The sequence below is a fragment of the Bos mutus genome, chromosome 25 (assembly GCF_027580195.1).
Source record: "Bos mutus isolate GX-2022 chromosome 25, NWIPB_WYAK_1.1, whole genome shotgun sequence".
Lineage (NCBI taxonomy): Eukaryota > Metazoa > Chordata > Mammalia > Artiodactyla > Bovidae > Bos > Bos mutus.
Genome location: NC_091641.1, coordinates 11924623 through 11950816, shown reverse-complemented (window position 1 = coordinate 11950816; position 26194 = coordinate 11924623). Strand labels below are relative to the sequence as shown.

General features: G+C 45.3%; 1 protein-coding gene across 1 annotated transcript in view; it reads right to left on the bottom strand.

Annotated features, from left to right (window-relative positions):
- The window catches only part of AUTS2 (activator of transcription and developmental regulator AUTS2), a 1212191-nt gene that overhangs the window by 355916 nt on the left and 830081 nt on the right, over nt 1–26194 (bottom strand). Inside the window, 1 exon segment of the mRNA XM_070363017.1 lies at nt 6468–6497. Coding sequence (XP_070219118.1) covers nt 6468–6497 — 30 coding nt within the window.

Genomic DNA, 26194 nt, shown 5'->3' with positions numbered 1-26194 from the left:
GGGAGATGGGAGGGAGGTTCAAAAGGGAGGGGATATATGTATACCTATAGCTGATTCATGTTGAGGCTTGACAGAAAACAACAAAATTAAAAAAAAAATAAGTGAGTTGATATGAACGACCTAATGAAAGAACCAACAAACAGGTAATGACCCTGTGCAGACATCAGGCTCATAAGTTTCCTTTAGTTTCTTGAAAGTGTCAACATGGATGTGTCCACACTATGTTTATTTCCTGTTAGGAATTTGAGAGAGGTGAAAGAATGGAGAAAAATTTTACATAATCTTCCTTATTCCTTGGCAAAGAGAAAATACTTTCATGTACATTTCCCTCTGGGTCTGCTGTGTTGCTGGGGCCTAGGTAACTAACTATACAGAAAAACACGATATTCAGAGCCACACCACTGAACTCAGCCTCACATTATGGATGACAAAACTAAGGTTCAGCAACATTAGGCAATTTACCCAGGGCCACACACTTGGTTGGTTAGAAATTAGAAGTCAGGTCTTCCAAGTATCCTTCTCCATTACCTGCCCACGAGAACCAGGGAATATCTAGAACCCATGCCAGTCACTATTCAGTCTAAGAAATAAGAGTTTAGCTGAAGATGACAGACCAATTTCCAATAATTTGAGTATTCATTTGATTTATATTTAATAAAGAATATGTGCATATATAAATATGCATATATATTAACCCATATATAAATCCTCTGGGGTTTTTCAGGTATATGAACAGATAGTCTACATACACATTCAGTGTGAGTGAAGCAAGTTTTGCTCTGGTACAGAAATGCAATGATATGAGGCAGAGAAGAATTTAATGAAACTCGGGATTTAAAATAATTTGCAGCAGAGATTAAATCCAAGGATCTATCAATAGGAATTTTGGAAGGACAGGAAGGAATTAAGCCAGATGGAAACACGGTGATGTTGGAAGAACCACCTAGTGTCATTTTGACCCAGACTTAATCTTGGAGGTTGAATTGATGGGCATCACTCAACAAGAGCTGCAGAAATTTTCCAAATAAAGGAGGAAATTTATAAATGACTCAGAAATATCCTATGAAAAAATAAAATTATACAAGAAATATGGAGGGCTGGGGAAGAGAGCCCAGAAAACACACCTTGGGATTGACATGAGGTGCACTCAGGTAACAGCACCAGTTTTCTGAGTTTTGTGAAGTAGTTTCATTTATCCCTTCCATTGAGAGATGAGTATCCAGGAAAGGGAATGCAAATCTAGCAAAACAATGATCATGACTGAACATTGGGGATATAAAGATGAGTACCCGAGTCCCTACTCTTCTCCTGGGCCATGACTGTGTGCTTTGCTGCTATAAAACCAGAAAGGAGGAGAAAATTCCTTTCTTTTCCTGCAAAGTAGGACGGCATCTTTAAGTTGTCTCCTGATCAGAATACATCCTATTTCAAAACCAAGGAAGGAGGTTCTACAAGTAACAATCGAGAATGCCTCCTGGGTTTCCAGAATGTTGCTGAGGGCACGGAATTTTTACCAAGTGTGAAATGTGGTCCATCAAGGGATGGGGCTTTTCCACCATAAGCACAAGCCACACATCCCATCTTTCATTTGACATCTCAGCAATTTCTCCGCCCTTCCAGGGAGCCAAGTCAGGCATGTGGTTTGTGCTGAGTTAGGAACACAAGCCTTTCTAGCTGCTTTTCTTAGAAACTGCATAAGTGAATACAAAATGATCAAACACAACACGTATAGCTTGAATCTAAAAGTTAGAATGCACCAAAAAGTGTGTGTATCTTAAAGGGGGGAGGAGCTGACACGGGAAATCCGGGGTTCTGCATTGGCCGCTAGCCAGTATCCCAGACGGCGGTCCTGGGTGCTGGTGAGCAAGTCCAGGGACCCAGCAACCTTGTCGAGGAGATCATTCCTGTCGTTAAAAACCCAGGGAGGGGAAACTGCGAGCAGAAGTCGTGCTAAAAGCTTCACGAGGACAGGAGAATGGTTCACACCTACGAAGACGTTGCGTGTGTGTGTTCTGCGTGCACCAGGCACTACACATCTGCAAACACGAGCGCATGGGTGCGTGGACACACACACCACCCCTGTTGCTTTCGCCTTTCTCCTGAGCTGTCAAACGTTAAGAGCATTAACCAAGAAGAAAGTAAATGCTTCTTTTGGACATTTGTTATAAGGCAGTAGTTCTCAAAACCAGTTGTATAAAAAGTACCAAGAAGCTTTCTAAAAAATATGGATGCCGCGGCCCCCGCCCCCATGGACCTCAGCAGACCCTCCCTGCTGCAATGGGCATCTGGAGACTGACAGTGTTTGGCTTGTGGGCTGGGCCACCCACTCCATCACCCTCTGCTCCCTCCAGGATGGCATGCTTGCTCTCTGCTCAGACTGTGCTGAGAGGAAAGACTGATGATTGGGGTAAGGAATTTAATAATCATTGTCTGGGGACCCTTTCAAATTTCACAACACTTCCATTCAGCCTGTGTCAGGAAGAAGTGACTGAGGGGAATAAGGCTGGGCCTCGGGTTCCAGCGGAAAAAGAAACTCACACCTTTATCCTCTGGCATGTTCTCTGGCAGACCCTGAGCTTTCGGAAGAGAAGGATTGCCTTCTTCCTTCCCCAAGTGATTCTCCCTCACTCGACTCCACAGAAAACTAATGAAAGTTGACATTTACAGAGCACAGACCAGGCATGGAGCCAGTTTAACCAGCTCGAGGTAGGAGCCATTGTTATTCCCATTTGGCAGATGAGAGGATCGAGGCTTGCCCATGGCTCCGGAGCTGTGAGGGACAGTCAGGAACAACCCCAGGCCATCAGACTCGGCGGCCCAAGCGCATGACCACTGAGTACTACCCCTTCCAACCAGCTCGTTCATGTGGCCCACAGAACACACAGGAAGCGGGTGAATGGAAGGAGAATCACTTTCCATCTCCACTTAGATTTCACAACCAAACTGGGAGTGTTTCTCAGCACAATGGGCTGCTGCCAGTAGGAGAGAAAGAGAGGAAACAAGAGAAAATACAGGCCAAACATGGGGAAATATGCCTGTTGCCTCTTTGTTCCCGTTATACCAATTCATTTCAGGTGGGGGACTGGAATAATTGCTTAATTTCGGTGATTAAGGTGCCAAGTGCTGCCTCTTTTCTCTACACTAACTGCAAAGAACAATCCCCAACCTAAGATGCAGCATTCCCAGCCTTCTCTAGTCCCCCACCCTGTTTCTACTCTTCACAGAAGTCCTCTGGGCCGCTGACATTAATGTGAAATGTATTCTCACAGCTGGTGGGTGGAGTGGGGGCGCCAAGGGATGCTGTGCTCGGTGTCCCGTCAAGCCTTCTCCACGTATGAGACTGTCTCCGGCATTTATGGAAAGCTCTGCTTTCTAGCCCTCTTCTCAGTCACTTCCACATTAATTAGTAAGGGTATCATTTTATAAATTATAGCTTCGTATCAGAGGAAAGCAGAGTTTATCTTAATTCAGTCAGCTGTGTGAAATACGGTACCCTAATTTTAGACCGCCGGCTCTGCAGATCCCTACGGAGTTAGAGAATGACAGGTCTTCCGGAGAGAAATCCCAGTGGGTCCCCTACAAGTCTCACTTTTGCCTCCGACAGCCTCCCTGGTGGGGCTGCTGAAAGGATCCCAGGACACTGAGTGGCATCTCTGCCGCTGTTAGCAATTCAGATTCGAATGCGAGTCCTCTGAAGAGCACAGGAGGCAGCCCCTGTGAGCTCTGGGGCTCCGAGCGGGCAGCAAGAGGCTCTGGCAAGGCGGAGGCCGACAGGGGCCCAGACCCTGGTGCAGAACAGAAGCCTGGGAGGATGGTGTTAAAGTCAGTGATAAACACCAGACAGTCTCAGTGCAAAAGAGGAAGCCTTGACAGTCTTAACTACAACGGGGCCAAGCAGGCACGACGGCAATTACAGTCTCGATGGCTCCTGCCGGGCCCCCTGGAGGAACGCCGGGCGACAAGGCTGGGAGAGACAGGGGAGAGGCTGGGAATGGAGGAGCCCCTGGGGAAGGAGACGAGGACCTGTGGGGCCACTGTCGTCCACAGGGAAAGTGGCTGGGGAGGCGAGGCAGGAATTCCGCCCTTTCCAAACGACTGACCACTCCCAACGGCCCTCTGTGCCCACTGTCACCCCTCCCGTGGACTTGCCCATGGACATCTCCTATTCTCCCCTTCATTGTCCCGAAATCACACCAAACTCAAGAGCCATGGGCGCTGGCTACACCTTCTCACCCATTCCCGGGGCTGACACTTCGCTGCTTCCCACACTCGGAGATGGACCCCTGAGCGGCAGAGACTCAGGGACACAGCAAAGCAGTAGCTGGGGTGCTCCCAGGATGCAGGAAACACCTGGGCCCCCAGATGCCTCTGGAAACTGCAGGCAGCGCTGATAATTCTCAACAGTAATAGTTAGTGATCTTGTAGACAAGGGGTGCTAGCTACCACCAGAGTCTGAGGTACCTGCCTGAGACACGGCCCGGGCGTCTGGGACTAATGCAGTTCCAGGGGCATTCAGAAGCACAGTCAAGGCTGAGACTGTTCATCCAGACACCTTCATGGAACACAAAACTGATGCCTTGCCACCTTCTGCCACTGCTGGAGACTGGGACACTTCCTGAATTCACTCTGCCTTATAAAGCAGGAACGTGTGCTTGGCAGTGCCACCCCAAGGAAGCCTCGTCCCCTTGGAAAGGGCCACCCACTTGGAAAGTGAGATCTACTGTCACCTGGCAAAGATCTCCTGGGGCAGCCAGAAGTGCCAGACTCTCCCTGGGTCCCCAGGCCTGATAGAACGAGACTGCCCTGTGGATAGGATGTGGCCAGGATGGCTTGGGGGCCAGCGGGCTTACTTGATCACCAAATGCCCACTGTTGCCCACATGCCTCAGGCACCCACTGCACACTGGCTGCCAGAGACACGGTGGGGGAATGACTTCCAAGGAGTTAGGACTCCCCGGGGGCTGGAGGAAGGAAGCGCCTACTTGTCAGCTAAACAAAAGACTAACCCACAGCCCCCTTTTCAGTGCGCACTTCCACTGTCATCCAACAGCCCATTACCGTGTCACAGCACGGCGCACCCTTCCATAGGTCACTTTGTTTAAAATGACATGGATAATGCACATGTCAGCAAGCTGACAGTCCTAGCCGTCCTTCAGAGATAAAAACCTCAAGGCGAGAGCCTGTTCTTATCTGGGGACACGCACTGGTCTATCATCCAAGTCAGGCAGAACATGATTTCTCCAGAGAGCACTTTTTTCATTTCCTGATTTTAAGGAAATCAAATAAGCACCATTTGTCTTCATCTGAATATGCTTGACCTGCTCAAATGATGATGTCTCGCATTTTATAACGGGCTGCATATGCTGAATTCAAATTAACGACAGCACAGAACAAGGGCCTTTAGATCTCTCTTGGAGGCTGGCAGCAGAGAAGGAGGGGGAAAATGCTGGGCTCCATGGAAAGATCCCACTAAATATTAACCACAGGATTCTGAGTAAAACCTGCCAGCACGTCAGAGGTGAGAGTCGGGGAGAAGAGCTCAGGAAAGCCAGCTGGGCAGGACAGACCCAGAGACTGGGGATGAGGGGAGGATGGGTACATTCCTTTTGGTGCCAAGCAATATAGAAACCATGATATTCAGGTTAACTATTTTCGAAATGCATAGAGCGGCAATGACATTGGAAAGAAATTTGGTCAGAGGGCTGGCACAGCTAGAAAGAGAAACGGAACAGACAGACAATCCCTTTGGCTCGGGCCGCAGAATGCACACTTTACCAGATTGTGATCCGATCTTCTGGAAGCCCCCAAACCCAGCTCCTTGTCTTGGTCCGCGTGGAACTGGCTACATAGAGGCTGGTGGCCATCAGCCTCGGAACAGAGCGTGTACCTGCTGGAAGAAGCACCCTCCCACCTGACCATCCCCCAGGACCAGAAGAGGGCGGTTCCTACCTGACAGCCCTGGCCCACCTCTCCCCCCACCCGCATGAGGAACAGGAATAAACCATTAACATAAACCAAAACTCATAGGAGTAAACCATTAACATTTCTATCAAGAAGGCCAATATGTACAGAAAAGCAGGAAGAAGCATATGGGTCAGTAACAGAAATGCAGGAACGACATAACAAATGCATATTAGCAGGTTTAACGTTCCAATCAAGGATAAAACCAGAAAAATCAGATGGCTATTAAAATAAACAATTTCCTCTTTTAAAATCTTCTATAAAGTGAAAAACGTAGTGTCATATATACGCTTCATTCAAGGGCGTATTTTTTAAAAGTGGGCCTCACAAATGAAAGATTTCTTTCTCATCATAGGAAATGCCACTGTGTGTGACTACAGCCCGTCTTTGCAGAAGAGACGTGCTGTCAGCATGAAGCTGGCACCCCACCTCCCAGTGTGTGAGGGAGACCCCGATGTTCACGATGCTGCCTGCTGTGCCCACAGTGGGGGGATGAGAGGGGCCTACCTTCTCTTCCTGGTCACTGTCGCTGTCACACTGAAAAGGAAGACAAGAGAATGAGCATTAGTGCAAAAATTGAGTTATGTTTTTGCTATTGCTACAGAAAAAAAAAAGCAAGGCAAGTAAAGGAAGTAGGAAACAGTGTGTCTGGGCTGGAAAAGGTCTTCAGTTCAAGTGCTGTGAAGAGAAACCAAAGCAAAGTGCGAGAAGTCCTTCTACTGAATTCATCCCATGCCCGTGCTCCGTGGCTCATCTTGCGGTCAGCTGGTCACACCAGCGAGCACCCCTCACCTCACGGCAGAGGGGACGCCCACAGAGGAGCCAATCCAGCCCCGAGACTAAGGTAAATCGAGATCATTCAATGGGAGTCAAAGCAAAATCAATTTCTTAACGGAGACATCTTTCCCTTAGCTAATGTGAATGGTGCTCTCTCTTCTGTTGCTCTTCTAGAGGAAAAGAGGTAAACCTCTGGGCACTGCACTCTCTCATGTGGACTTTGAAGGAAGCAGAACATGACAGGCAAGGCTCATCATGTGTGATCAGCCAGAGAAAACAGGGAATATTCTCTATTAAAAACATGCCAAAGACAAGAGGTCAAGGTAACAAATCAACAATATGGGCAAAACAAAAAAAAAAAGCTGTAGGTCAGGAAACTCACATGGTTATCTAACAGATTCCAACCATTGAGCACAGTTTCAGAAGACCAGAGAATGACAGTTAATCCAAAGCTTTGGGTTCCTCATTAGAAGTAAAGGAAAAAAAAAGAACACATTCTTATTCCAAAACCAAGAATAAAGTTCTGTTATCCGATACTAGATTAGTAAGAAGAGGATGTGTTTTGTGAGAGTAAATACTCAGCATGTCAATACGTCTATTCATTCACTCAACGGACCTTGATAAGCACTGCTAAGTGGGTCAGATATTCAGTCAAGACACGGCCTGGTCCTAAGGCAGCTTTTGGTTTCACAGTAGAAGTAACATGATCAGAGATAAACCTACTCTGTGAGGATGACACTTCTGTGGAGAGGAGGAGAGACAGACTGCTGTGAGGAAAGGACCAGGTCATGGGGAGACCAGGATGGCAACCCTTATGCTGTCTAGACCAGCACAATGCATGGGTTGAGAAAGGGCAGAGCAGAGAGCAGATGGCTTCCCTGGTGGCACAGACGGTAAAGAATCCACCTGCCATAAGGGAGACCCAGGTTCGATCCCTGGGTTGGGGAAGATCTCCTGGAGAAGGGAATGGCAACCCACTCCAGTATTCCTGCCGAGAGAATCCCAGGGACAGAGGAACCTGGCCAGCTACAGTCCTTGGGGTTGCAAAGAGAAGGACACAACTGAGCAACTAACACACAAGGCAGATGGCACAGCGACTGTGAAGGTGGAACCGATAGGACTAGATGACACGTGGGTGTGGAAGCAAGAGGGACAAGTCTGGGATGATGCCAAGGATTTTTAGAGTGGCCGCCTGGATAAGGCAGTTGATGCAGCTACGACCAGAAACAGGAAATAAATTCGCTTATAGAGCAGCCGCTGCTGGCTACACACCCACAGCCATTCGCAGTCTCCCTTCTCCCACGTCTGTACCAGCTCCTGACATTTCGAGACCGAAAAAGTCAGATAGTCTCCATTTCCCAACTTCCCTTGCAGCTAAGGGTAGATGTAAGACCCAGTTTTGATGGGACTTGAGGAAATGTCTGCTTAAGGTTCTGGAAAACCCTTTCCTCTTCACAAAAAGGAGAGAAGCAGAAGCACTGCTTCTTTCCCCTGAACATCACTGCATGAGGATGCAACGCCCAGATCTGGGCAGCCATTTTGCAAACATGAGGCCAAGAGCTGAAGTACAAAAACAAGGGAAGAAAGAGCTTGACACAACTGAGACATGGGAACCACCTTCAGAGCAGCCAGGCTTTGGAGTTTTTTGTTCATATAAGTTAACAGTAAATTAACATTGTTTAAACCACCAGTAGAGAGTTTTCAATTGAAAGTAACAAAGCGAAAGCGAAGCGGTCGCTCAGTCGTGTCCGACTCTTCGCGACCCCATGGACTGCAGCCTACCAGGCTCCTCCGCTCATGGGATTTTCCAGGCAAGAGTACTGGAGTGGGTTGCCATTGCCTTCTCCGAAAGTAACAAAACCGCCATCCAAATGCGGACATCTACTAAGACTCAGTTTGGGGAGTAAACTGTCTGCACAACACGCATTTAGGCGTTCCCATGGCAACCTCATGGCCTGTAACATCACTGCTCCTCAATGCCACAGGGTTATCAGAGGTTTGGTGACAGTGCTTTAACCACTGCCTTCTCAGCCAAGCTCCCAACCTCAGATTGTGTAAACTGACTTTCTTCTGCCTGAGGGGCGACTGCTCTGTTACAATAAGTCAAACCAGCTGAGAAAGAAAATGGGTGGGATGAAGACCTCGAAGGCCTCCAACAGCAGAGGACGAGGGACAATAGCTCTCCTGATTGTGTGGTTTCTCCACTGCCTTCAATGAAGCCTTCCTTGAGGTTCCGAAGTTCCCGGCACATTTTCAAGAGTGACAGAGCACGATTCGGGAGGGATGTGGAAGACAGAAGAGGGTTTTGCCAGGCAGGCTCGTCTTCCCAGATGTTCACAGCCCGCCTTGTGAGGTAATCAGCGGCAGCTGAAGGCGGGGGCAGAGCATCTGCCCACACCCCCCAAGGACTGGCGTGCAGGGGGCAGAAGAATGGGGACGATGGTGGGGGAAAGAACCGCCGCTGTCCACACCCCCTCCCCCCACCTGAACAGCAGTGTGTCCCTGGGAATGGTTATTCCTATCAAAGTGTTAAGCTTCCTGCTTTCCAACAGTCCAGTTCTAATTTCAAGGTCCACTTAATTCTGCATCAAGTAATTACTGATATACCCAGAAGCACCTTGTCTCCAGAGTTAAGCATATGGTGAAGAACTGAGACCTACTGGTATCCATTATGGAAGCAGCACGGATGCCAAGCCGATTAAAAATGCTCAGGCTCCCCACACAACATGCCGGGTGAGTGACAGCCCCTCGACAAGGCCAGTCGCAGAGTCTGCCAAAACAGTCTGTGCTGCGCTGGGGCCCACATGGTGCGCTGAGAAAACAGTTCCATTTCTGGTATTAAATTCCCATACTGACCCGAGGACTTTGCCGTGAGCTCAGCAGGAGCGCACCATCCAATTTACAGCTCCGCTCTCTGGAGCCTGGAGTGCCAGCCCCTGGCAGAGACGAATGATGGTCAACCCCTCCAGCTCATAAATTATGCAAAGGCAATAAATGCACTCAGCAAACAGCGCCGAACGTTTGCCTAGCCTGGCTTCTAACACACTCTGTAAAAAGCCAGAAGCTCGACACATACAAGAGGTCTATTCCACTCATAAAGGGGGTTTGTTGACAACCCCAGACGGAAAGCGAGCCACAGTCCTAAGGAGTCTTTCTGCTTCACTGGCAGCGGTTTATGGGCCTGCTTTATGAAAAAGGGAGGCTGTTTTATGGAGTCGGTGTGGGTAGAATTCATGGTCTCAAATTCACATTTAATACACTGTAAGGCTTTCACACCCTAAGTTCAATACGGTGTGGATTTCTGGCCAAATGATTCTTGGTCCTGAAAGGTTAAAAGAAGAAGTGTCTGCTCCCCACTCCCTAGATACCCACTCCAATTTATAAGAGTTCACACGGAGCCACCTCCTGAGTCAGGTTTATGTTCTGCATGGGGCTGGGAAATGGAAAAGGCATGTCAGATACAGAAATGCGGTCCCGGCTGATTTGACCATTCTAAGCATTTTGACACCAAGGTCCTATATTGGTTTATTAGCAAACAGGTTGCATGTTAACAACCAGCTCGAGGTGACAGAGTACTCGCCATGACTGGATTTCAAAGCCCTTTGTGAACAGCTGAAAATCCTTTCCTCCATTTTAAAAGCCAGACAGGGAAGAATTCTTGGCCACTCAGCCTTCAGACAAAGACATGACCCCGACCCACCACAGACAAGAGACGGAAACAGGAGGCATGAAATCTAAGCCACATGCCTTGAATGCAGGATTAGGAAGTGACCAGTTCCTAACCTGGGTACCTGTGCTCATTCCAACCCATCACACCCAACTGCCTCTTCAGCTCTTCTTCCTCAAGTCAGACCAAACCTTTGGAGGCACCATCTTTCTTTCCCAGACAAGTCTTACCTCTTAAACCCAGAAAATAACCAACCAATCCCCATCCCACTATTCTCCCTTTTTGAAAATTAATACATATGTATTAAAATACATGTTCAAAAATCACCCACCAGGGACTTCCCTGGTGGTCCAGTGACTAAGACTCCGTACTCCCAATGCAGGAGACCCAGATTTGATCCCTGGTCAGGGAACTAAATCCCACTTGTCACAACTAAGAGTTCACATGCGTCAAATAAGACTCAGTACAGTCATAATTAAATAAGTATTAAAAAAAAAAAGAAACCATAGTTTACCATCCACAGACAAACACTATTAACACATTTGTACATTGTGGCTCAGCTGGTAAAGAATCTGCCTGCAATGCAGGAGACCTGGGTTTGATCCCTGGGTTGGGAAGATCTGTTGGAGAAAGGAAAGGCTACCCACTCCAGTATTCTGGCCTGGAGAATTCCATGGACTGTATAGTCCATGGGGTTGCAAAGAGTCGGACACGACTGAGCGACTTTCACTTCACTTCACATAATTCATTCCAGCCTTTCCTTCATTCTCTTCATCCTTTACCCACAGATCTTAAGAAATGAAAACAAAGGTTACTATTTGGTAACCTGCTTTGTTTTCACCAAATATGTACAATATTTTAGTTTTAGTTCAGTTTAGTTTAGTCGCTCAGTCATGTCCGACTCTTTGCGACTCCATGAATCACAGCACGCCTGGCCTCCCTGTCCATCACCAACTCCCGGAGTTCACTGAGACTCACGTCCATCAAGTCAGTGATGCCATCCAGCCATCTCATCCTCTGTCATCCCCTTCTCCTCCTGCCCCCAATCCCTCCCAGCATCAGAGTCTTTTCCAATGAGTCAACTCTTCGCATGAGGTGGCCAAAGTACTGGAGTTTCAGCTTTAGCATCATTCCTTCCAAAGAAATCCCAGGGCTGATCTCCTTCAGAATGGACTGGTTGGATCTCCTTGCAGTCCAAGGGACTCTCAAGAGTCTTCTCCAACACCACAGTTCAAAAGCATCAATTCTTCGGCACTCAGCTTTCTTCACAGTCCAACTCTCACATCCATACATGACCACTGGGAAAACCATAGCCTTGACTAGACGGACCTTTGTTGGCAAAGTAATGTCTCCGCTTTTGAATATGTTATCTAGGTTGGTCATAACTTTCCTTCCAAGGAGTAAGCATCTTTTAATTTCATGGCTGCAGTCACCATCTGCAGTGATTTTGGAGCCCCCCAAAATAAAGTCGGACACTGTTTCCACTGTTTCCCCATCTATTTTCCATGAAGTGAAGGGACCAGATGCCATGATCTTCATTTCCTGAATGTTGAACTTTAAGCCAACTTTTTCACTCCCCACTTTCACTTTCATCAAGAGGCTTTTGAGTTTCTCTTCACTTTCTGCCATAAGGGCGGTGTCATCTGCATATCTGAGGTTATTGATATTTCTCCCAGCAATCTTGATTCCAGCTTGTGCTTCTTCCAGCCCAGCATTCTCATGATGTACTCTGCATATAAGTTAAATAAGCAGGGTGATGATATACAGCCTTGACGTACTCCTTTTCCTATTTGGAACCAGTCTGTTGTTCCATGTCCAGTTCTAACTGTTGCTTCCTGACCTGCATATAGGTTTCTCAAGAGGCAGGTCAGGTGGTCTGGTATTCCCATCTCTTTCAGAATTTTCCACAGTTTATTGTGATCCACACAGTCAAAGGCTTTGGCATAATCAATAAAGCAAAAATAGATGTTTTTCTGCTTTTTTATTTTAATGAGTACAGGCTCCTTGGTCCATGGAATTCTCCTGGCAAGACTCCTGGAGTGGGTTGTCATTCTCTTCTCCAGGGGATCTTCCCAACCCAGGAATCAAACCCAGGTCTCCTGCATCGCAGGCAGATTCTTTATCATCTAAGCCACCAGGAAAGCCCTCAGTCACGAGGAAGCCCACTTTTCTACTTTAACTTTTCACTTTTGTTTTCACCCAATATATCTGATATTTTAGTGTAGTGGGTAAAATTTGCCAGTAACATCATATTTTTTTAAAAGGCTGCACTGTAATCCACTGTATGGATTGTAAATAATCTAGTAAAAAAAATCCCCTAGTGCTGGAAATTTGGAATGTTTCCACTGAACATGCTGGAATTTCTGCCCTGTACACATCCACCAATATTGCGCTTTCCTCGTATCTGCTCAGGGCCCGTCCTTTTCTACATACTCATTCACGTCACTGTCTCCCTAGAGCTGCATGTGCAGGTCTATCATTTCTATATGATCTCCAGGGGAGTCCTTAAAGAAGCCCTCAGCTCCAGCTAACATGTGTATGCTGAGACTAAAAAACTCTCCATGCCTACCATCTGCCAGCTGTGTGACTTTGGGAAAGTTATCTAAACTCTCTGCATCTCAGTTTACTTCTCTGTAAAATGTGGGTAATAATGGCATTTCCCTCCTAGGAAGGTGAGAATAAAATGAATTGATACATGTAAACAACTCAGACATAGTACAGTAGACAATTAACATTAACTGTTGCTGACTTATGTTTTGTTTGCTCCACCCTCCTCCTGAAGCCCTAGAAACACCTCATCTCAAGTATCCATCAAAATCCAGACTCACCATCTTCTGCTCAGCCCGCACCTGCCCCCTCCCAGGCTGTTCTCGGTGATGACATCACCACGCAATCACTCAACTGCCGGAGTGAAGAGTCTTGTCATCGTCCTTGACTCCAATCTTGAGCAGATCTATCTTCCTCTCTCACCCCGCAGCATCGATTCTGTTTTCTAAGTCCTCTCCATCTTCACGGCCATGGCCGCCGCTTTCCTTCAGGCTTTTATTTTATCATTACAAGAGGCTAATGACGGCTTTCCAAGGCCCAAGGTCTCTTTTGTTTCTGATCCAAGTCTTTACTGAACAGAGTGGATTTCCTAAATTCCAATTTGCTCATGACACTTCCCATGGCCTAGAGAGCAATGAAAATGCTACACGGCTTCCCGGCTCTTCCACTGCCCTCTGCTCTTCCAACCCAGTGCTTCTCGGGCTTTCTGTGGAAAGGACCATTTGTTTTTGTTTTAATTTTCAATATATTGTAGACCAATACTTTGTAAGATACAATAAAAAATAATTGCTAGAAAAATGGAAAAGGAAAGCAAAGACATATAAAAATATGTTATTAGATTTAAGAGATGTAAAATTATTCTCCTGAATTGCTGTAAAAGTTCCCAAATGCTTACTCTCAACCTCTATACTAATCTCACAGTAGGCAGTTACAGAGAGCTCACAGGCTGGCTTTGGTCTGCATCCACGCTTGGAGTGGTATAATCCTAACACATCCAGTCACACCCCGGTACACTGGATCACACTCTCAGGTCCTCCCATCTTCGCACTTAACAATGTCCTCTACCTGGAATTCTGTTCTTCCAAGTTTCCCCCTAAAAACTTATAATTCACCTTTAAAAATACAATTTCCTCTGAGTCCTCCAACACTCTTCTTGGAATTGAGAATTCTCAGAATTCCAGTACTCTTTTCAGAATTAACTGCTTCTGCCTCCATATCTTACAAAACTGTCTTTTCACTGTTGGCCACAACAGTCTTCCCATCAGAGCACGGGCCCTGTGAAGGTAAGGGCCTCGTTCATCTTCCTCCAGGCCTTGAGACACAAGCAGCCGCTCAATCATAGTGATAAATCCATCTCACTCATCTTTAGAATTCCTGATTTCATGCAGTATAAGCAAACGCTGATTTAAAAGACAAGTAATTCCAAAGAAAGAAAGGCACAGAAAACACTGACTAACTTAACTGCTTAATACAAAGGAACGTATGCTTGAACACACCAGGTAGGGTAAAAATTATTAGCAGAAGCAAGAGAGGTGGCCACTGGCTCAGCAGTAAAGAATCCACCTACAATGCAGTAGACACAGGAGAAGCAGGTTTGATCCCTGGGTCAGGAAAATCCCCTGCAGAAGGAAATGGCAACCTACTCCAGTATTCTTGCCTGGAAAATCCTATAGACAAGAGGAGCCCGGCTGGCTACAGTCCATAGGGTCACAGAGAGTCAGACACGACTGAGCATACACACATATAAGAGAGCTGGGGCCCAGAAGAAAAGATGTTATTATTTAGTGGCTAAGTTGTGTCAGACTCTTTTGCGACCCCACGGACTATAGCCTGCCAGGTTCCTCTGTTCACAGATCTCCCAGGCAAGAATACTGGAGTGGGTGGCCATTTCCTTCTCCCGGGGATCTTCCCCAATCTGGGGACTGAACCACAGTCTCCTGCATTGGCAGGCTGATTCTTTACCACTGAGCCCCCAGGGAAGCTCACAGAAGAGAATATCTTCCATTAAACGGCCTGGACAAGACATGATTATGATTTTATTGTATCAGTACATCCTCAAAAGCAAACATTTCTCATTACCATTTGGGAATCTCAGTATCTGTGTTTTAAGACTCAAACAGAAATAAGCCAAGGTCTGCAACACCTCTGCCTCATTCGGGATGAAGGATCAAGATGGAATTCCAGGGACCCGGTGATGGAATGCATTCTTAAGCAGAAAGTGGCAATCATTGAATACACCACACACAATGACATTGAGGAGGGCACTGCTCTCCATTCTGCTCAATGGACCTTGCTGGAACAGTTATTTCGTGTCTCAAATCCATTTATCATTGCCACCAAAGATGTCAGGGCCGAACACCATCATTGAACAAAGTTATTTTATACTTCTTTCTGCCTAAAGGAAATGAGAGGAAAATGAGGGAGAACCCCACCTTGTAAACGACAGCCCCTTGCATCAAGCACAGTTTCACTTTGCCCACGACAAAAGAAACAGATTCCCCTTTGGGGCAGGCAGTTTTTCTAAGACGGTAAGGACATCCCTCACCTAAAAGCAATTTCAGAAGAAGCCACCTGCAGAGAACATGGCACTTATTTTCTTATTTGAGGAAGTGAGGTAGTGGCTTGGTGACCACAAACATGTCGGCCACCATCTTCCCATCTGCCCAGTTCCACATACATGAAAAAGACAATGGGCAGCTCTTTTGTACCACATGAGGCAACTCTGATGTTGTCGGTCTTTCATCATTCCTTAAAGCTCTCATTTTTCACATTGTTTATGTTGCTCTCATGCCGGCTTTTGACTGTAAGCTAAATTTAAAGCTATGGGAGCCCTAGAAATAAAACACGTATTTTAATCCTGAAAATGGTTTGGGGTTTCTCAGTATAAAATGTCATCAGTTCCTTTCCCCCTGTATTTCAACAATAACTATGTCTGAGCAAATAAAATAGCTCAGGGGAAAAAAAAATGAAAGCCTAATCAAGGGCTTCTCTCGTGGCTCAGATGGTAAAGAATCTGCCTGCAGTGCAGGAGACCCAGGTTCAATCCCTGGGTCAGGAAGATCCCTTGGAGAAGGGAATGGCTACCCGCTCCAGTATTCTTGCCTGGAGAATTCCACGGACAGAGGAGCCTGGCGGGTTACAGTCCATGGGGTCCCAAACAGTCAGACATGACTGAGTGACAAACACTTCCAAATCAAAAGATGTGTGTGTCCAAAGACAGTTTGAAACATATGAAGTAAGCCAGAAAGAAAAACACCAATACAGTATACTAACGCATATAAATGGAATTTAGAAAGATGGTAACAATAACCCTGTGTACGAGACAGCAAAAGAGACACTGATGTATAGATCAGACTTACGGACTCTGTGGGAGAGGGAGAGGGTGGGGAGATTTGGGAGAATAGCATTGAAACATGTATAATATCATGTATGAAACGAGAAAAAAAAAAAGAAACATGAGTGGAGCTTCTGATGGTCACATGTGCACATTTCAAAATAACGTATCAATCTTCAGCTGTTCAGCAGGTAAAACTGAGAGCAAACTTTCAGAAGCTTATGGAATTCTGAGTAACTTTTTCACTCCTATATGGCGAGTTTTCCGAACCTGGCATTTTTGCAAGTTCTCAGCTTGAACTGGCCAGAGTTCAGACAACCCATGTGATCTGAGGGGCCTAAGGGAAAACTTCTTTTCCCTCCAGCATCTCTCAGGTGATCACACAGTTTCATTCAAAATTTAATTTAAAAGTGACTACTGTGTGCCAGGTTCATTCTGACCACTGATTAGAAGTGCCAATCTATTTCCAGAAATCAAGTTTTCCAATCTGAAGTTTTCCAGCCCATAAATGAATTTTCAATATTTTTTTTTCCTTTTAGTCACTTGGAAATCCAAGTATAGGAGAAAAAAAAAACCTATTTACATGTTGTAAATTTCCACTTAGCTCATTAAAATACAGTAGGGTTTTTGGAAATGGGCAAAGAAATTGATATTTCACAAATATTTGAAGTGTTCAGCACTCTTTTTTCCTTAGAAGAAAGGAAGTGACATTTTGCCAGGTATAAACATACATAAACCCCAAAGATGAAACGTACTTAAACCCCAGAGCTCACAAGCCTCAGTGATTGCCAAAATGAGAAAAATGAGTTTCTTGTCCAAAGGTAAAGCTGACAGGCTAGTGCCGGGTGATTTGTAAACCGTCTCTTTTAAGCTTAAGCAACAGATCCTTTGCCTCCTTGTCATTGATTTACTGATTCTCAGTCATCAATAGCATTAATCCGTACCTGCCTGGGGACCTATTACAAATGACTTTGAAGATGGTGTGAAGGAAGAGTTTATTATAAGACCACAGCGTTATTACCAGGGAGACCTTCTCCGCTATCTTCTTTGGCAGGATTCTATCTGTGACATCCCCCAGCCAACCTCCCGCCTCATAAGGCTGCAATTTTCTCTTTCTAGATCCTGGTTGCTTGTTTTTTTGGGTGGGGCCTGAGTCCCCCTGGGTTTGCTTCAACTATGGCTTGGTTCTCTTCAGAGTCCTGGGTGAGCTAATAAAACCCAAATTTGCTGATGAGGAAAAAGGAAAAGTATGTTATGGGTTAAAATAATACAAGAGCCTATTTTTTCCGCTGTGTTGTGATCCATAGAAATCACCCTGAGCCTTTTCTCTTTCTTCTCTGCCTGGGAAGCCAATTGCTTTGATTGCAGTGATATGAGCTAGCTAAAATGACTTGCCCTTGCTTGTGAGGCAAATGGAACATGCTAATAGAACTTATCGCATTACCCGATGCAAAAGTGCCATAGCTCATTACTTTAAGATAAAAGGATATCATTGCAGACGGCAAGCAGAATTGACTTTCTGAGGCCCGACTTGATGATGATTTAATCAACTGCTCTCTTTCACTTCTCATCTCTGCGCCTGTCGGTTTCACAGGTGCCGTTAAATGAGACACTCAGAAAGTGAGCGGAGGGAAAGAAATTGCTGTCATTACTTTTCAAGAAAGGAGGTATGCAAATTTTCGACAGAAAGATTGCGTTCATAATGGGCCTGGTAAAATACAAGGATCATGCTTGACAGGTGAGGGCAAGCCATTTGTATGTCCTTAAAGCAGAGCAACCTTCCTCGTTTAGAAATGTGCTCAGTAAGAGGAACGACAGATGAGAGGACTGGCGGGGCCAGGCAGCGGCAGCGGGGGACGGGCTGCACAGGGTCCGTGCTGGCCCGAGCTCCACCAGGCGGAGGGGGCCTCAAGCCCTAGGTGAGCCAGAGGAGCCGTGGGATGGGCTGCACAGGGCCCGTGCCGGCCCGAGCTCCACCAGGGGCAGGGGGCCTCAAACCTTAGGGGAGCCAGAGGAGCCGCTAACAAAACCTGGTAGCTCTTCATCTGAACCAATCTGCCAACGAGCTCTTGAAGACCACCTTAATCTCCTTCATCTGTAATTGTGGAGCCAGCTGGCCTGGGTTCAAATCCTACCCAGATGGCACGTGAACTGTTGGACCTTGGACAAATTACCTGTCTTTCTGTGCCTCAGCTCCACTATCTATCAAATGGGGCTATTGATAGTATCAAGCTCAGGAGGATGTTGAGAACTTTCATTGTATTAATAAATATATTTTATACACACACACACACATGAAATGGCTTCCTAGGTGGCACCAGTGGTAAAGAACCTGCCTGCCAATGCAGGAGACATAAGAACCTCAGGTTTGATTCCTGGGTTGGGAAGATCCCCTGGAGAAAGGTAAGTCAACCCAATCCACTATTCTTGCCTGGAGAATTCCATGGACACAGGAGCTTGTAGGGCTACAGTCCACAGGGTCGCAGAGTCAGACATGATTAAAGTGACTTCAGTTCAGTTGCTCAGTTGTGTCCAACTCTTTGCAACTCCATGAATTGCAGCATGCCAGGCTTCCCTGTCCATTACCAACTCTGGGAGCTTACTCAAACTCACGTCCATCGAGTCAGTGATGCCATCCAACCATCTTATCCTCTGTCGTCCCCTTCACCTCCCACCTTCAATCTTTCCTACCATCAGGGTCTTTTCCAACGAGCCAGTTCTTCCCATCAGGTGGTCAAAGTATTGGGGGTTTCAGCTTCAGCATCAGTCCTTTCAATGAACATTCAGGACTGATTTCCTTTAGGATTGACTAGCAAATATATATAATAAATATTGGGTTGGCCAGAAAGTTTGTTTGGGATTTTCCATAGGCTCAGATGGAAAAACCCAAAGGAACTTTCTGGCCAACCAATATATATATATATATGCATGTGTGCATGTTCAGTAGCTAAACCATGTCTGACTCTTTGCCACCCCATGGACTGTAGCCTTCCAGGTTTCTCTGTCCATGGAATTTCCTAGGCAAAAATACTGGAATGGCTTGCCATTTCCTTTTGCAAGTGAACTTCTCGACTGAGGGCGTGAACCCACGTCTCCTGCGCGGGCAGGCGCATTCTTTATCCCTGAGTCACCTGGGAAGCCCCAATATATATGTAGAGAACATAAAAGGGATTAGAACCGTGCCTGACACACAGAAAGCACTCAAGAGGTGTTAAAGAGCATTCGGTCATTTATTATGCAACAAAGATTGAGGTTTCCATTTAAAAAATCTTTTTAAGAGTATGCGTGCCAGGTGCTAGGAATCTGACTGGTTCTAGTTTAGATAAAATACAATTCTCCCCGGATGTCACATACATAAGTCTTGCTCCCAGCAGATGGCGAGTTCCTCAGAGAGTAGTCTGGTGTCCCCAGATTCATCAGAGGGCTCAGTGCAGTTTTAAAGATCCTGAAAAATGCTCGTCAGTGCTTTGATGATTCGTGGGTTCCCTCCCTCCCTCCTTCTACACATTCCACAGATCCGACGCTTCCTGTGGAGCGCCAGCCCTTAGAGGAAGCTCCCCCGAGCAGGAGGCAATGTCTGTCTTTCTCTGGGAACTTCAGGCGATCACCATGTGCCCCAGCCATGGGGAGGCGTGGGGGAGCCACTCCACAAAGACAAGCGTGGCTTGAATCACCTTCAGGAAGGCAGAATGAATCTGAAGAGATTAGATGATCAGAGGAAAAGGAACAGAGGTGTTTTTCATACACTTTGCCTTCAATAGGTAATTGTTCTATTTTCTCCAACACTCCAAGTAAAAGCATCTTTCTTAAAGAGTTCATAACTTCGAGTTCTTTTTCCCTAGATAATGAAGCTGCTGCAAACCATTCTTCCCTCCAGCCCCTAAGGTTGTGAAGCACTGAACGTAGTTCCTGCTTTCCACGCTAAGCGCACTTTCCATTCCCTGTCAAAGGGACAATGTCCACCTCTGGCCAAAAAAAGGAAAAAGAGGAGGACCCACAACAGCAGAGCAGCTCCAAGCTGTCTTTTCCAGAAAAGCCTGGTTCATGAAGTACACTTCACATCTCTCTGCAGCATGGCTCTTTCTGGGTAGGGATTCTCCCTAGGATGATCGCAAAAGCATTTTCCCCTAAAATGAAAACCAACAGCTATCAGTCATTTAAAATGAATGTCCTGACAACAGCCCTGGGAGGGAAGTATGATGACCCCTAATTTTCAAGATGAGAAGTTAAGCCTTCCAAGGGCAACAGGCAGTATAGGAACCCAGTTCTGTCCTCTAGAGCCCGTGTTCCCACAAGTGCAGCACACCGCCTCACGCTCTCCGACGCACCATGCAGTGCGAGCCTTCAAGCTGTGAACTCTCGAAGATGCGAGCGCGTCCCTGGATGCCAGTGTGCCGCCCTGCTGCACTCATCAAGGTACTGTACTGGAAGGCTCCAATGTTTTCTTTATTTTTAAGTATTATTTGTGTGAAAAGTATTATAAACGATTACAGTACAGTACTATATAGCTGATTATGTGGGTTGGGTACCTAGGTCAACTCTGTCAGACTTCTGAACAACTGGACTTATGGACGCGCTCTTGAAATGGAACACGTCCATATGGAGGTGACTTAGTGTACAAAGGAATTGCTTTAAAAATATCTTCCTGACTGACGGCTCAGCAGAGGGTAAGTAGAGGCAAGCTGAGACTGAAGAGGGTGTGGTGACCGTAAGCAGCAGTGAACACAGCACATCAACCACGTCTCCACTCTAGCCTGGACGGCTCTCCCTTAAGAGCAGGACCGAGCACAGAGCCCACTCACAGCACGTGCTCATTAAATCTGAGGCTGACCTTGGTTCGGATTCTGAGCCCTCCATTCAGCAGCCAGGCAATCCTGGGAAAGGTACTTAACATCTTGGCATGCATGCCTGTGCTAAGTCCTGTCATTGGACCCCATGGACTGGAGCCCACCAGGCTCCTCTGTCCACGGAATTTTCCAGGCAAGGATACTGAAGTTGGTTGCCATTTCCTTCTCCAGGGCACCTTCTCAACCCAGGGATGGAACCCAAGTCTCCCGTGTCTCCTGCATTACAGGTAGGTTCCTTCCTGCTGAGCCACTGGGGAAGCCCCTAATATCTTGGCACCTACTCTTTTGTTTTTTCTTTAACCTGTAAAAGGGGAAGCCCCTAATATCTTGGCGCCTACTTTTTTTTTTTTCTTTAACCTGTAAAAGGGGACAATACCTACTCCACAAGACTTGTGAGAATGAAATAAGTTCAAGCATGTGAAAGCAGCCAGAAAGAAATGCTAATAGTTTTGTTTTTTCCATCTCTTTCCTAAAAGATATGTTGTATCACACACAGAAATGAGGTAACTTAATAGTCATTTAAATGCTGGGTTGGATTTTTGTATCATTTTATTGCCAGAGGGAAAATCATATTCTGCAAGGATTTCTGCTTGGGAGGTGTTTGAAGACGTGATACTATGCTGCACAAAAGCAGAAACAATAACCTAAACAAACAAAAGCAGAAACCACCACTGCCTCTCAAAGAGAACAACAGGAATCTTCCCGGTAACAAACGGTTTTATTTCATGCATAAAATACCAACAAGGAAAGGCGCTTTAGAATTCAATTTACTAAACATTCCTTTTGGTTCTTACTGCATAATTCTGAAGGTTAACAGAATTTGGACTTATTCTTCAGTCAAATAGTAGTCAGTACTAACCCACTCCAGTATTCTTGCCTAGAGAATCCCAGGGACAGAGGAGCCTAGTGGGCTGCCGTCTATGGGGTCGCACAAAGTTGGACACGACTGAAGAGATTTAGAAGTAGCAGCAGCAGCAGCAACCCTATGTAGAAGGGCTTCCCTGGTGGCTCAGATGACAAAGAATCTGCCAGCAATGCAGGAGACTCAGGTTCGATCCCTGGGTCAGAAAGATTCCCTGGAATAGGAAATGGCAACCCACTCTAGTATTCTTGCCTGGAGAATTTCATGGGCAAAGGAGCGTGGTAGGCTACAGTCCTGTCCAGGCTGCAGAGAGCTGGACACAACTGAGCACCATTTATTCTTTTATTAACCCTATGCATAGGGCCTAAGTAAAATGCATAGATCTAAGATGTGGAATCTGTACCTGTAGATTACGCACTGTGCAAATTATGACTTATGCTTTGACATCATTAAGATGTTCATTCAAATTCAAACTGGCAAAATAAATATGTGGACAGATACACAGAATAAATATCAAAAACTCAACTGATTATCAGTGCAACTAGGAAAGCCAGTAATTTTGGAATTTGTCCAGAGACCTTGACCAATCAGAATTAGGAGCTATTTGGATAGCCCTTTGCACAGAGTTCATTTATATGCAAGATCTATTTAAGGATGGAGCTAAAAAAAAATCAGCCAACAGAGTAACCTTGGGAAGAGACCAAACTTTTGAAAGCATTAACTTTGGTAACTTCAGAAACGGTGAATAACTGGGAGACTGTAACTAAAGTGCTCGTCACTCAGTGCGCACTCAGCAGTCCAGCAGAGGAGGTCTACCCGCCCTGGCACACAAAGACATGTGTGTGCCCTTTTCCACAGGCATGGACTTCTCTCCCCAAACCTACCTCAGAGTTTGCTTGCATCTTGCTCTTCCTAAACCTGGCACCTAGTCCATGCTCAATAAATATGTGTGAAAGAATGAATTCATAAACTACCTGAGTCAAACATCTCAGGGAAAGTGTCACAGAAAGTGTTTAATTAAGGAGACCAATGATTGAACAGCAGTTGATGGAATGGATGCTAACGTGTTTGAAGGTGGTGGCTATCTGAATGCATCTATCAGAAAGAACGTCAGTATAATTCCGAGATAAAAGTAAATCCTAAAAAAAATAACACCATACACTTGTAAGAATCCAATGTTAAGGTTATTCTTTTAAGGAAATGAGGAAACTCGAAATCCTAAAGTATTTCTTCTTAATTTGGACTCATGTCAAGCCAACGGAAAGCAACTGGACTTGAACAGGAAAAGGGAGCAGGGTGCTCTCATATTGCTAAAACATAACAGCCGCATTATCAACTTCCCACCGATCAGATTTTCTGTTTTGTTTTTAAATTGCAAGATGGTGAAAGGAATAGAAATATGGCTTGAGGCAAACTGATTTACAAATGTCAGGAGGTAGTTCAAAGGGATCTGAAGACATGTTGAACTGCTGTATCACAGAACTAAACCCTGATTCCTTTCCTTCTCTTCATGAGGTACTTAATGTTTGCTCCTCTTAGAATTCATCGTTTTCATAACTAGGATTTTAAATTAAATTATATGTAACAACAGTCTTTATTTTAGGATGGCTTGAAAACTCCGTCTTCTATATCATAAACAAGGAAGGCTAGGATTACTATAAATTGTCTGCAAGAAAATACAAATTGCCAAGATAAAAACACCCACTGGCCTGCCAGTCTCAAGTTTCCTGTTTTGACATACTATATGCAGTAATTTGGTATCCACAATCTCTTATTAGAAAATGAATGTGCTATTTTTCTGAATGCTGCAATTACAATAATTGAATTTAAAACGGGGATTGAGTTTCTCTCTTTGGAGGAAAAGAATAATTGTGTATTTCTGATTAAAATCAGGGGGGACTGAAAAGAGGTTGTACAAATTCCAGCTTCAGTCTCCCTGAGTGACTCCTCGTCAGGCCAGAGAAAAGAAACATTTGGATGCAGGGAAATGGACCAGCACCTTAGCAGTAGGCGCTATTTCTGGGCTTGCTTTGCTTTGCTTCCTGGCCTTCAGTCACAACACCCCTGTGACAGAGGCAATCACATTTTAAATGGCAGCCATGCTGGAGTTCCCCACTGTGTCAAAAATTAAGAGTTAAAATGCAAGGAAAACAAACATCTCTTTGTGTTGAAAATGTCTGTCCCCTTTTAGACGGCCAACATTTTGGAATTGTCTTTTTTCTTCATTGTAGGACCTCTCCTCCTGGTGGGAGAAATATAATGACAGAAGGATTAGGGGGGCTGAGGGGGAGAAGAGATCCAACACTTTTATAAAGGGCTCGGCCTGTTTTGTCTTACAGAAAAATTATATAGAAAGTCACCTTTAAGGTTCAAATGTAAGAAAGGACAACAGAGATGAAGAGAGGGCTATCTTGCCTTTGGAATGCCTTACTATTTTATGTTGGATTGATACCATTCAATCTTCTGAAAGGTCCATTTATTCAAGACTGAAGGTAAAATTTAATCTCATTAGATCCTCCTAAATATTCCTCAAAATAGAGCTTCTTGAGAAAAAAAATTTCCAATACAGAGTGAGCTAAGGATTACCTCTTTGTACTGCTTATTATTTTTGAGTGGCTTTATTGACATATAATTGACATGAATAAACTGCCCATATGTCAAATGTACTACTGGATATACACATGATACACCCATGAAACCAGCACTGCAATCAGAAGAGTGAACACATCCACTACCCTCAAAGGTTTTCTTGTGCTACTCTGCTAATCCCTCCATCTTTTCCCTGCGGGTACCACCTTCACTTCTCCCTGCAACCACTGATCTGCTTTCCATCACTATAGATGAGTTTGTACATTTTCTAGAGTTTTATATAAATGGAGTCATGTAGTACCGAATGTACTCTTTTTCTCTGGTTTCTATCATTCATGCTTACTATGCGGATGCCTAATTAAAAGGGGACCTTCTAGCTCCATGCGGAAGGCAGTCCTCGGAGATTGCCTTGCCCAGGGTTTTACTGTCATCCACCAGGAATAGGACCGATTACTTGGTCTTACTTTATTCTTAGGCTTTATTATGTACTTCAGTAATCAATAAGCACTTCTATGGCAGAGGGTTTATTCTACCCTATAAATCCAAGGAGAGAGAATGATATTAAGACATCAGTATGGATGGGCTCTGCTGCTCTGTAACACCACAAGGAAAACGCGAGCAACAGATTTAAATCTAGGAAGCTTACAGAGAAGTCACAGCTCCTGGCTGGTTGGCAGGGATCGTAAAAGACTCAGGCAAGATCTACAGCAGTGCACTGTGAACCGATGGGACTCTCAGAGCAAAAACCCAAACTGAGACGGCAATACTGGTCGTCTCCCCAGGAAGAATTACAAGCACTGACTTGAGTGGAATGTGAAGAGCCCCTCAAAAAATGCAAAATATTTCTTAACAGAACAAATGAAATGGTAGAGAACAAATACTGATTGCAGGCTGGGTGTGTAGAAAAAGACTGGCTCTGGTTTGGGAAGAAGCCTACTTGATAGTCGCCTGGCAGTCTCAGGAGGCTCCTAATTCTCTCTCCTGCAACTCCTGGCCCCAGGGCTCCGCAGTAATGATCACTGGAGCATCTTTTCTCTGGCTAGCCCTTGGAGACTCATCCTTTCTTTCAAAAGCAGAGAGGTCAATTCATGGGAGAGGAACTATAAATGGCTAATAAACATATGGGGGAAAAAATGTTCAGCTTCGCTGGTAATCAAAGAAACACGGAGTAAAAAGAGATATATTTCTTTTTCATTGATCAAACAAAAAGAAAAATGTAACTGCTGATACACAACGTTGGCAAGGTTGCAGTAAGGCAGACACTCATCCACTTGTGAAGGAATGTCAGTTTTCTATCTGCAAAATAATTCTGCAATTTGTAGCAAGAGCCTTCATGCTTTTCATGTTACTTAAGCAACTCTTCTCTTGCTATTTATCCAAAAATGAACAAAAATGTCTATATGAATTTGTTTACAAATTTCATCATGCAATTACAAAACAACGTGATAAAATGTTATTTATATGGCTATTGTCAGGCATGTAGAAAGGGACGGGACATATGCTATGACACACTTACATATATTCCATTTTTAACCTTACACCACTTCCCAAACCTCTCCCTACCCCCACTGTGTGGGTTTTAGTATTCCAGTTTACAGTGAGAGAGTGAGA